Here is an 11,921-nt window from a genome sequence, read left to right as displayed (position 1 = left end):
TTTCCTTTTTGGCATGTGTTTTTTTATTTCACTTTTTAAATATTTGACATGTGTTATTTAGTTATTAATTTTGTTTTCTCAAGGCAGGATTGCTGTGGGATGTTCTGTATGTTAAGTGTGTTGCTCTGATTGGTTAATAAATAAAATACTGATTGGCCAGTAGCCAGGCAGGAAGTATAGGCAGGACAAGGAGAGAGGAGAAGGCTGAGGCAGAGAGATGCTGCCAGCCACTGCCATGAGAAGATGTTAAAATACCGGTAATCCATGAGCCATGTGGCAACTTATAGATTAATAGAAATGGGTTAATTTAAGATGCAAGAAGCCTAAGCCATTAGGCCAAACAGTTTAAATAATATAAGAGTCTGTGTGTTTATTTTATAAGTGGGCTGCGGGACTGCCGGGGCTTGGGAGCTGGAAAGAAACTATTCAGCTACACAGGATGTCATCTAGCCCATGCTGGTCTCAAAAAACACTAGGCAGCAATAGCTGACCTTGAAATCTAGATCATGTTGCTTATGCCTCCTTAGTTCTGGGGTTTCTTAACTGTACTTCTCAACCTTCCTGATGTTTTGACTCTTTAATACAGTACCTCATATTGTGATGGCCCCAACCATACAATTATTTTCCTCGCTACTTCATAACTGTAATTTTGATAATTATGAATCATAATGTAAATATCTGTGTTTCCCAATGGTCTTTGGGGGTCATGATCCACAGGTTGAGAACAATTGAATTAGGCTATTGTGGTCCATTTCGACAAGAGTTCACCATCTACAGAGATAAGCAGTAGGTACTAGGCACTATTACCTGCCCATATCCAAGAACTCTGAGAGTTACACGTGGTCTGCTATGTAACTGAAACCACAACAAGAAAAATGGGGAGCCTCAAATCCTAAATTATTCATTAGATAAGGCTTTGTGTCCTAAACCAATTAGATAAGAAAATTGAGAAGTTGGCAAACTTAGCCAATGGGAGAAGATGGCAGGAATTTCTCACCCAGGGTATGGGGGATGTTAAAAAAAAATTTGTCTTGTTCCAAATGAGCATCCATTTTTTGCCTTTTCTCTGTGTTGCCATGTCTTTTTACAGAACTAAATATTTTAAAACGGCTTCAGTTTTCTCCATCCTCTTGGAAGTTGTTATTATCTTATTTCCAACTGTGAAGATGAGCACAGGAGGACCAGGTACTGGGCTGGATTATAAATTAAGAGTTGTAAAATCACAGACAGCAGCCTCCTAACTACCCCAGGAAAGAGCTGCAGCGCAGTCTGGTTTCTTCCGCCTGTGTTCTGTCCTCTTACCATGCATGACCAGAGTTTGTCCAACTTTGCTGGCCGGATCTCATTCTGTAGACCAGGCTGACCTAGAACTCACAGAGATCCACCTGCCTCTGCCTCTCACGTGAGTGCTGGGATTAAGGGGACTTGCACCACCAAATCGCGCTTGACAGTCCACACTCTAACAAAATCTTTGGCTTGCCTGAGTAAAACTCCAGGGCCATGGAGTCCATCAGATCCAAGAGCCAATATCAGTTCTAGGCCTAAGGCAAGAAACTGCTACACTGGACACTGAGTTTGTAAATGGACTGTGGACACTACCACCCAGGATGAATACGAACTGCTCTTGAAGATCACCGAGGACTGAAGTACCCTGCACGACCCCCGCAGGTTTGGTCAGAAAGCAGTGCAGGAAGGGCTGTGCTGTTTGCCTCAATTCACTGGGGCTCCTGTTGTGGGATCCGCTTCTGTCACTCAACCTGCTAGTCGCTGGGCGGCCCTAGCCAATCAGGGCCTTCAGACGGACCGTCCAATCAGAGGCGCCAGGGGCGGGCTCCTTCCGGCAGTCCGTCTGTGCATTCCGCCCAGCAGTGGAGGCAAGCGCAGCGGGTTGGCAGCTCTTAGCTGTGACTGCCGCTGCCCGGAGCTGTGAGGGGAGCTCGGCAGCCGCGCCATGGTGAGCGCGAGGCCGCTGTCCTCAGACCGGGCGGGGCGTCCGGCTGAGCCGCGGGAGCCGGTGTGCTGGGTCCTCCCCGGGGCTGGGGGAGGGGTGGGACCGGCTCCAGGACAGTTCGGCTTCACGTGAAGATTAGAGTTAAAACGGCGAAGTCGCGAACACCGGGCAGGTAACGGGAGGGCTGACGGCTAGTAAGAGGGCCGCGGGCCGGGGAACCGAGAACGCCAGGCCCCTTGAGGCGCCTCCCTGAGGACGTCTGCGGACACCTCTCCCCTTCGCCCGCGCACATTTTTCTGAGTGCGGACTATGACAGCTTGCATCTAACGTACCCAACACTGCTGCGGGCTTCAGAGTGAGCCCGCGGCTGTTCCGGGAGAGGGGCCGCCCTGGACCGCCCCAGGGTTGGACAGGGAGGAGATGCGTGGAGCAGGACTCACGGGTCTACAGAGTGGAGGATCCCTGCGGCCGGCTGCCCCTCCGCTCTGCGCTGCGGTGCGCTGCTTCCCACTTTGGCTTTCTCACCTGCTGAAATCAACCTTCTTTACTGCTCTGTGTGCCCTGGGGGTGTGCAGTGAGACTGGTGTGAGGTCACAGGACAACGTTATGGAATGATCGCTCTCCTTCCGTGGTTCGCGGACCGACCTCAGGTTGTCTGGCTTGTGTTGCAAGGGTTCGTACCAGCTGAGCTGTATATCCCAGAGCCTAGTACAGTTTGTTTTTCATACACACACACACACACACACACACACACACACACACACACACACACACACACACACACATCCCCTCCCTCCCCAGTCTGGGGATTGAATGCAGGAGTTTGTGCATAGCATGCGGGGTAAGTGCTCTATTGCTCCTGAGGCCCATCTGCAGCCTTATCCTATCTTGATGCTAATTGCTTTGAAGTTAGTTTGAACTGTGAACGGTGAATCTCTGCTTTGCTCTTTCCCAGGGGCATTCCTGTATTCTAACCTTGCAGATCCATGAATTTCCGAAGCAGTTTTCAAATCTGATAAGGTTGGCCCCCTGGGGTTCCTTAGGTGTTTAAGGACTGTTGCCATCTTATCTTACTGCTAAGCTGGTGACCTTGAATAAGAATGATTTTCCTTTTACTTAAACTTAGGTTCGAGCATGTTGGCGCTTGCCTTTCATCCCAGCATTCTGGAGATAGAAGCAGGCGGATCTCTGAGTTCATGTGTACATAGTGAGTTCCGGGCAATTCAGGACTACACCACAAGTGAGGACCTGTGTCAAAAGAAACAAAACAAAACAAAACACTTAAGATTTTTCATCCAGCAGGATCCCTCAGTGGGTTGGGGGCTCTTGCTGCCAAGTCTTAAGACCTGGAGTTAATCTTTGGAAGGCACATAGTAGCAGAGAATGGAACGTCACAAGTATTTATTTCTTTGACCTCGTGTTCTTTCACCTCCACGCATGCACCATGGCAAATGCATGCCTACACATGCACACATAGAGAAATGTTTTTTAAAAATCAGATTTTTTAACAAGCTTTGTAGTTTTCAAACTACAGCTTTTATATTAATTGTTGAATTTAGATTCATGTGTTTATGTTTTGAGTGATAAATAGATGTGTTTTTCCAATTACACTTTCAAGTATTTTATCATGTGTGTATAGAAGTGTGATTGAGTTTTGTATATTTTGTTCCTTGGCATGGGTGTGCATTCCTCATTTTGATTGCCCCATGTTAGGCGTAGTGCTAGTATAATCCTCTAGGCCTGTTTTGATGTGATGGATTTTCAACTCCTTTAAGCAAAATCACCATTTCAAAATGTTTTGATGTCCAGGATACATCATTTTGCCATAGGAGTGATGTTAAGAACCATTCCTTCAGGTAAGGTGCACACCTTTAATCCTGGCGCTCAGGAGGCAGAGGCAGGCTGATCTCTTGAATTCGAGGCCAGCCTGGTCTACAGAGCAAGTTCCAGGACAGCCAGGACTACACAGAGAAACCCTGTCTTTAAATACCAAAAGAAATGTAGAAGAAACAAAGAACAAACCATTCCCGTTGTGGGAATCAAAGAAAATATTTTTGTCTATTTGTTTTATTTTCAAAGTGCAAGCTGAACTTGAACTAGAGATCTCTCTCGGTCATCTGATTTCTGGAGTTAGGGTATTCTAACACATCTGACATAAACAGAGACTTATGATTCTAATTCTGGGAAAGAGTAGCGTGTTTGAATAAACTTGTTTGTTTGGTACAGAGTATTTCAATATGTAGCACTGGTTGGCCTGGAATTCACCATGTAGACCAGGCTGGCCTCAAATTCACAGAGATCTGCCTGCTTCTACCTCAGGTATGAACCACCAAGCCCAGCCTAGACACCATTCATCCACAACTTTTTCTTCTTGTTGTGCTTATTACCTAAGTGGGTGATTTTTGTCGATGTTCTCAATGTGAGAAGTCATTTTCTCGACTTCTTATTTTTACTGTTTCATCATTATCATTTCCTTGATAATGATGAAACATTAAAAACTGTTTCTATACCAGTAGTTTTTCATCATATATATACTATGCACACATAAATGTTCATGTTTGCTTATTGTTCCTTTGTAAAGCATGTGTTCATTTTGTTATTTTTTTATGTGTGTGTATGTCTGTGTCTGTGTATGTTCTCAGAGAGGTGTCGTGTGTATGGTGTGTGTGTGTGTGTGTGTGTGTGTGTGTGTGTGTATGAAGTGGAGCTCCAGGCAGTTGTGAGCTGCCTGTTTGTTTGTGCTGGAAATTGAACTCAGGTCCTTTGCAAGAACAATGTGAGCCATTTCTCTAGCCCTCGTGTAAGTTTGTTTATGTTGCATATATTCTGGATTTCTCTGTCAGTCTGATTTGTAGGTTTCTATTTCCAGTTTTAATGTTTGAAATTATTATTTCCTTTATGGCTTTTATTTTCACCTTAAAATATATCTCATTGTGTAAGTTGACATTTTTCTTATGAAGGGACAACACTCAAAAAGTAAACCTGGAAGCTTCAGGAATCTCCTAAAACAAAAGTCACAATACTTTATGTACACATCCACAGTAACATAAACACTAACATATGCTAAAGAACATGACTAGCTCAAAATCTCTGTTACAGGAAACCTACCACAGTTTTAGGGAGTCCCTTTTCCATGCTGAGGTGAGCTTTCACTCACTCCTGTGAGTAACTGCAATAAACTCACTGCTGTACCAGACTTGGGTAGTTTCATGTCATTATTTCCCAATTTGGGGGTAAGAAGACATTTGTTAACATATCATGAAAAGTCACATGAGGTCTGAGGATCAAATATATACCAGTTGCATGTACTTCCCACATAGAAGTCAGAGGGAATGGAGAGTGCCAGGCCCTCCATGGCCTTCATGGTGCGGACTGTCAGTTGAAAAGGCATGTATAGACATAACAGAGTTCCTGTTCGTCTAAAGGTTACTTGTGTCAGCATTCTTATTTATTTATTTATTTATTTATTTATTTATTTATTTATTTATGTGTCAACATTCTAAGCTGCAGAAATAGTGGACTTCCATCATGGAGGTGAATCCCATTTTCACTTTGTAGCCACTGAAGTTTTGTCTGGATAGTCAGGCTAGAGGTGACCTAGAGATGAGTGTCACCAAGACACTGGCTGTGGGTTGATCATGTGGAGAAATCTGGAAAAATGAAGGCCTAATTAGCCATGATTACTCTTAAAATCAGAAGTGCACACCTGGTGTACTGTGTAGTTCATGGCATGGTCTTGAGATGTAAATTTATGAGTGTAATATGACTGTGCCATAAGATAGACATAAAGCATGTATACTGAGTGATTTATTTATCATTTGTATTCATACATTCTCTACCAAGATGTTAAGTTCGCTTACACCATCAAATTTTAACATTGAAGCTGAAGAAATGGCTCAGAGGTTAAGAGAACTGAATGTTCTTGTAGAGGATCTGCTGTGTTTAGTGCCTAGCATCCACAGGGTAGCTCAAAACTCTCCGTAACTCCAGTTCCAGAGGATCTAATGCCTCTACCAACCTCTATGGACCTCTGAACACACACAGTGTACATACGGACATGCAATCAGGCATATACACATATGCATGAGTAAAGCAATATATTTTTTAATTTAAACATTGCCACCAGGACAAGCAGGCACTTGCATGCTAGTGTTAACACTGTTCCCGACATCACATAGGAGGACTCTGAGACAGGAAATAGTAATGCACCTTAGAAAGAGGATGGGACAGAGCTGCAGCACATCCTGTGCCCTGGACCCAGCAATGAGAGGAATGCTTGTGTTACAACTTCCGTGTCGTGGAAGAGATGTGTGGATCCCAGAGTTGAGTGACCCTATTGTCAATCAAGTATGTGCAATGTTTAGGCCTCAGTGAGCTTTGAGGACGTGGCTGTGCACTTCACCCAGGAAGAGTGGGCTTTGCTGGATCCTTCCCAGAAGAGTCTGTACAGAGATGTGATGCAGGAGACCTGCAGGAACCTCGCTGCGATAGGTAAGGCTATCTATCATCTTACTGTCACTTTGTAAATTAGTAGGGAGCAAGTGTCTCTTGGTATCTTTGCTCTTCTGAGATTTAGATATTATGTTAAATATATCAGACATGGTTTTGATGTTAAACCCAAGCAAAAAAATGATTTTTTCAGTAATTTCTAATTTATCCTAAATTTTCTGGGACTACCTTTTAGGACACAAATGGGAAAAACAGAACATTGAAGACCATTATAAAAGTCCTAGGAGAAATCTAAGGTAATGTGCATCCAGAAGGGATTTTTTTAAAGGTATAAAAATCTGTTGAAAGGGGACAGGCTTTCTTTGCCTCAGCATTCCTCCTAGCTGCTAGTATGTTACTCAATTTTTCTGGCTTTGTCTTGGCATGATGTGGATGGTCTACCCATCCTCTTCATAATGAATTTGAGTGCTTTCTTCTCCCTGGATACCTTGAGCAGTTCCATGAAGAGCTGCTCATAGGACACAAAGCCCCACCTCTTCTGATCAGGTCTCACATGAGCTTGGTGTGTTTGGAGCTATCGGTACCTCAGCTTGCTCGTGTTTTTAATCACTTTGTAGCCCGTGGCTTCAGAGTCCTGAGTATCTTGGGTTCAGGAACCCTGGTTGGGGTGGTGAAGGAATGAAGAAAGAACAGACATGTATACAATGAAGCTGGGATCAGATGGAATTCTCTAACTGTTACTGCCATTGCTACTGCGGCAACCTGGAACGGTGGCATCAGGGAGGAGTTAGCTAGTGTGTAGGAGGTCTCTGTAGATGGGCAAACTCAGGCTGTAAACATCTGGGAGGAGGATGCTGCAGTTGCTAGTCTGTACACACATTGATCAGTTGTTCAGAAAGTCAGACAGACTCCCAAAGAAAGCTTTGCCATCCCTTATAAGTGTGGGCCATATGAATAATGGCTTTGCCAATTTACCATGGGCCAATTAGTCTTGGAGTCCTCAACAGGCCATGCCCATGTCAAAATATACATTTACTCAGAACTTCCCAGGACTTCCTTCATTCCCTACACATGGCCACAGAGTTTGAAGAATTCTGTGGTTCTTCAGTGGTGACCATGACAGGAAGTCTTTAAAAGAATTTTGATGTGCCACAAAAATTTGCAAATAAGCAAACTAAACAAATAGGCACAATGCTAATTTTTTATTAAAATATTTTTACCAAAACTACACTTAATAGGTACTAAAATGTAAGCATGATGATTAGTGCTACCAGAGCATTTCACTTGGAAACTTAAGAACTTGAGTTAATGAATATCACTGTTTTGAACAAAGCTCTGTGAGACTCAGCATATGGAACATCAGCCCATTTAGTTTCTGGCCACTCAGATCTGGCAAAAGGCATAAATCTTGTCTGATTTTTGGAACTATGTATAACGTAGACCTAATAAAGCAACTATTACTAAATTCCTTGTGCTTTGTTGTTGTGGTTTGTGTTCTCTTTACAGAAGTTACTTGTTACAGACTTGTGAGAATGAAGGTAGTAATCAAGACAGAGAAAACTCGACTTGGAAACCAAATCTCAGCATGAGCATGAAAAGTTCCACTGGACTAACCTCATGTGATCACACTGTATGGGGAAAGATTTCCTGGTATCACTCATCCTCTTGTAGGCATGCCATATCTCAGTATAACCCACATGAGCATGAGGAATATGTGAACAAGCAGTGTAACCCTGATTCTCTGATAAGCTTCCAGAGGTACATGAGAACTCACATTGTGAATGGGCCATGTGAATGTGAGGTATGTTTAAAATATTTTGGTTTTCCAAATCCACTGGAAATGCATCCAGAAACTGATAATGGAAAAAATCCATATCAATACAAGGAATGTGGAAAGACCTCTGTTAATATTAGTTCACTATGCACATATGGAGGAACTCATGCTGAAGGAAAATGTTATGAATGTAATCAGTGTGGTAAAGCTTTGAGTTCTTACAGTTCACTTAGAAGGCATGAAAGAATTCATACTGAGAAAAAACCCTATAAATGCAAACAATGTGGGAAAGCCTTTAGATACCACAGTTACCTTCACTTACATGAAAGAATTCATACTGGTGAAAAACCGTATGAATGTAAACAATGTGGGAAAGCGTTTATATTTCCTGGTGCCTTGCAGGTACATGAAAAAATTCATACTGGAGAAAAACGTCATGAATGTAAACAATGTGGTAAAGCCTTTAGACGTCATAGTGATCTTCAAGTACATGAAAAAATCCATACTGGAGAAAAACCCTATGTATGCAAACAATGTGGTAGAGCTTTTAGACTTAACAGTCATCGGCAGAGACATGAACAAACTCATACTGAAGACAGACCCTTTATATGCAAACAGTGTGGCCGATCTTTTGAATGTTACAGTAATCTTGAGTTACATGAAAAAATTCATACTGGAGACAGACCCTTTGTATGTACAGAATGTGGCAAGGCTTTTGGATGTTATAGTAATCTACAATTACATGAAAAAATTCATACTGGAGACAGACCCTTTGTATGTAAAGAATGTGGTAAAGCCTTTATATGTCATGGTCATCTTCAGAGGCATGAAACAACCCATACTGGAGAAAAACCCTATGGTTGTAAACAGTGTGGTAAGGCCTTCAGTCGAAACAGTCATCTCCAAAGACATGAAAGAACTCACAAGCAGATGTCTACACATGCCCCAGAAAATACTGATTCCGCCAAAGTCCAGCTAGGCAAACCAACAGTTGTGTTAGGATTACGTCTAGGAACATGGACAACTAATGGACAGCTGCATCTTCAAAATGCTACCCCATCCTGAGTGATGACTCACAGGAGCTACCATTCTGGAGATCTCTGCAAAGCTTGGCAGGCAGCTCAGCTGACCAGAAAATCTCTTCTCTCAGCAGTTGTTTACTGCTTTTGTAACCCAGGAGAAAGCCTTGTAAATCTTTTAAGGCTTAGTTTTCTGCAGTTAGTTGTTTACTTTCCAGCCTCCTCCTTTTTCTTTTTCTTTTTTGTTTTTCAAGACAGGGTTTCTCTGTGTATCCCTGTCTGTCCTAGAACTTGCTCTGTAGACAGGCTGGCCTCAAACTCACAGAGATCCATCTGCCTCTGCCTCCTGAATGCTGGAATTAAAGGTGTGTGCCACTATTGCCTGACTCCAGCCTCCCTCTTATGGACGATGTTTCAATTCAAAAGAAATTGTTAGCAATGTTTCTGGCTCTTACATTTTTTTTAATGTTTTTTAACCTTGGTGGGGTGGTATAAATAGGGGTCTATAGCAAAGCATTGCACTCCTATGCCACAGCAATCCTCACTTAGCAGCTTCACCAGTGGCTGTGAGCTCTTCAGCACTAAGGCCTTACCATCTTGTTCTGGCATGGAACCAGGAGCAGTGACAATAACCTTTATGGTTTGTGGTACCTCAGGGACCTCCTTGGCCAACAAATTACAGCAGGTATTCCACTCCTGGCACTTGGGTCTTTATTAAGCAACCACTGGGAGTGCCCTCCCCATGCAGAATGCCTTCACTACTTAAACACTTTAGCCATTACTTTAATAATCCATTAAAAACAAAACTCCAGGCGCAGTGGGTTTACAATTCAGGTGAAGTATGATTGCAGCTGGCTGCTGTTACATGGGCTCTGTGCATCAGTATTAATGACTACTTTTGTCCCTCACCCTTCTGCTGTCACCTATATTTAACACAGAGTTGGGTGAGACCCCTTATGCATGGAAGTGCTTATAAAAGGCCTGTGGCAGTTTCCACACAAGTGAGAACATATTTACATCCCTCGCTGATAAGCCCCTCATTGGGCAAGATGACTTCTAGGCCATGATAAAGAATAGGCCTAACATGGTCACACCTTTTGCCCTGTGGCCAGGATATAAAAAAATATCTGTCACCTGCCTGCATGTGTTTGCTTCTTGTTGCTGAAGTGTGCCTATTGATTGTTGTGAGTGTAGCTGCTGCCACAGTCCTCCAGAGACATCCTTTGGCCTTCCGACATGGAAAGAATAGCAGCAACTCTAAGAATTTTCCAGGCCTTGACTGCCAAAATGAAACAGCTCAGGCATCCAGCTCCATAGCCTGAAAAGCTTCTGGACTGCCCATCATACACATGGCTGTCATTGGGCTGCCCATCCCCACTGTGCAAACTCCACTACTGAATCCCATTTCATTGCACACATACAGTCTCTTAGTTCTCTACAGAGTCCTTTGTAAAATCATTTGTGGTACAGGAAGGACTGTAGAGAGACAGAATTGATGGCTGGTGATGTAATTCTTTTGGCACAATTCTGAGCATGCACAAATACCTGGGTGGGGTCCTGTGGACCACATATACTAGGCAGAAATAAATACCTTTAGGGAAAAACAATTTTTAAGTGCTTGTTACAAAAGGACTTAAATCTCAAACTGGTTTAGTTTTATTGGGAAGTAATCATCTCCAGGACTGTTTAATATGTTTTTCCTGTGTTTTATGTATGGCTTGCTGTCATCACTGTAACATCAGTATTCTATTACAATTGACATGTTTTCTAGTTTTTATATTTATTTTGAGGCAGAGTCTCACTTGGTAACCCAGGCTAGCCTCAAACTCAGATCTGTGTGCCTCTGCTTCCCAAGTGCTAGGATTAAAGGTGTGTGTCACGCTGTTTTCTAATTTTTTAATTAAAAAGAAAAAGTAAAAACATAAGCCATCAAGTAAAAATAGCCAATTGTAGATACAATTTGGGGGAGGCAGTAAAGGATATTAAAGATAAAATGCTTTTAGATAAAAAGAGGTGTGGAGGTAGAGCCTACATGGTATAAATTTATGAATAGAATGCCGAGGAATTTCCTAAATCAGAGTGACCTGTGTACATATCAATGGGAGACTGTCTTGATTGTTAATTGATGTAGGAAGGTCCATTCCACTGTGGGCAGCACTATTCCCTAAGTATATGTTCCTGAATGCTAGTCCAGCATTAGCCTGCCTTCCTGCCAGCCAGCAACATCCTCTGTGGTTCTTGCTGCCCTTTTTGGCCAGAGGTAATGCTGTGTAGAACAGCAAAACTTGAAGGCCTGCCTTCAAATTCCTGCCTTGAATCCCCTCAATGATGGACTGTTACATGAACTGTAACCCAAATAAACCATCCCTACTCCCTATCTATCTATCTATCTATCTGTCTCTCAGAGTTTCTTTTTAAGATGTTTTATCACAGCAACAGATATGAAAACTACCTTTCCCTGTGTGCTATGGGATGATTTTGCTTTTTGTGGTTTCTGGCTTCATGAGATGGATGATAGGATGTGCAACCAAGACAAAGCTTTCTTGAGTGTCACTGGGAGGAGTACTGGGTGGCCATTCTTCTACTTGGTATTTGGTGGCATGCCTTCCTATGGGTATGGGCCTCAACATGGATTAAAGAATGTATTGCAGCAGGGCATGGTGATAATCCCAGCACTTGTGAGGCAGAGTTCTGAGAGGTCAAGGTTGGCCAGGTTTGCATAGTGAAT

At 42.9% G+C, this 11,921-nt stretch overlaps 1 protein-coding gene across 3 annotated transcripts; it reads left to right on the top strand.

The window, feature by feature from the left end:
* Positions 1 to 1,852: 1,852 nt before the first annotated feature.
* On the top strand, positions 1,853 to 9,459 carry LOC118569049 (zinc finger protein 20-like). 3 transcript variants are annotated; one of them, XM_036166752.1, is made up of 4 exons: positions 1,853 to 1,954; positions 6,316 to 6,442; positions 6,636 to 6,696; positions 7,907 to 9,459. In XM_036166752.1, the coding sequence occupies exons 1-4, from the start codon at positions 1,952 to 1,954 to the stop codon at positions 9,237 to 9,239; spliced, it is 1,524 nt and encodes a 507-aa protein (XP_036022645.1). In that variant the 5' UTR covers positions 1,853 to 1,951; the 3' UTR covers positions 9,240 to 9,459. The 3 variants fall into 3 exon arrangements, with proteins under 3 accessions (XP_036022645.1, XP_036022646.1, XP_036022644.1); XM_036166753.1 differs by having other exon boundaries at positions 1,853 to 2,123; XM_036166751.1 differs by having other exon boundaries at positions 1,853 to 2,601.
* The last annotated feature ends 2,462 nt before the right edge of the window (positions 9,460 to 11,921 follow it).

The sequence above is a fragment of the Onychomys torridus genome, chromosome 17 (genome assembly GCF_903995425.1).
Source record: "Onychomys torridus chromosome 17, mOncTor1.1, whole genome shotgun sequence".
Lineage (NCBI taxonomy): Eukaryota > Metazoa > Chordata > Mammalia > Rodentia > Cricetidae > Onychomys > Onychomys torridus.
Note: the sequence above shows the minus strand (reverse complement) of the source record. Positions and strands in the feature narration are given on the sequence as shown.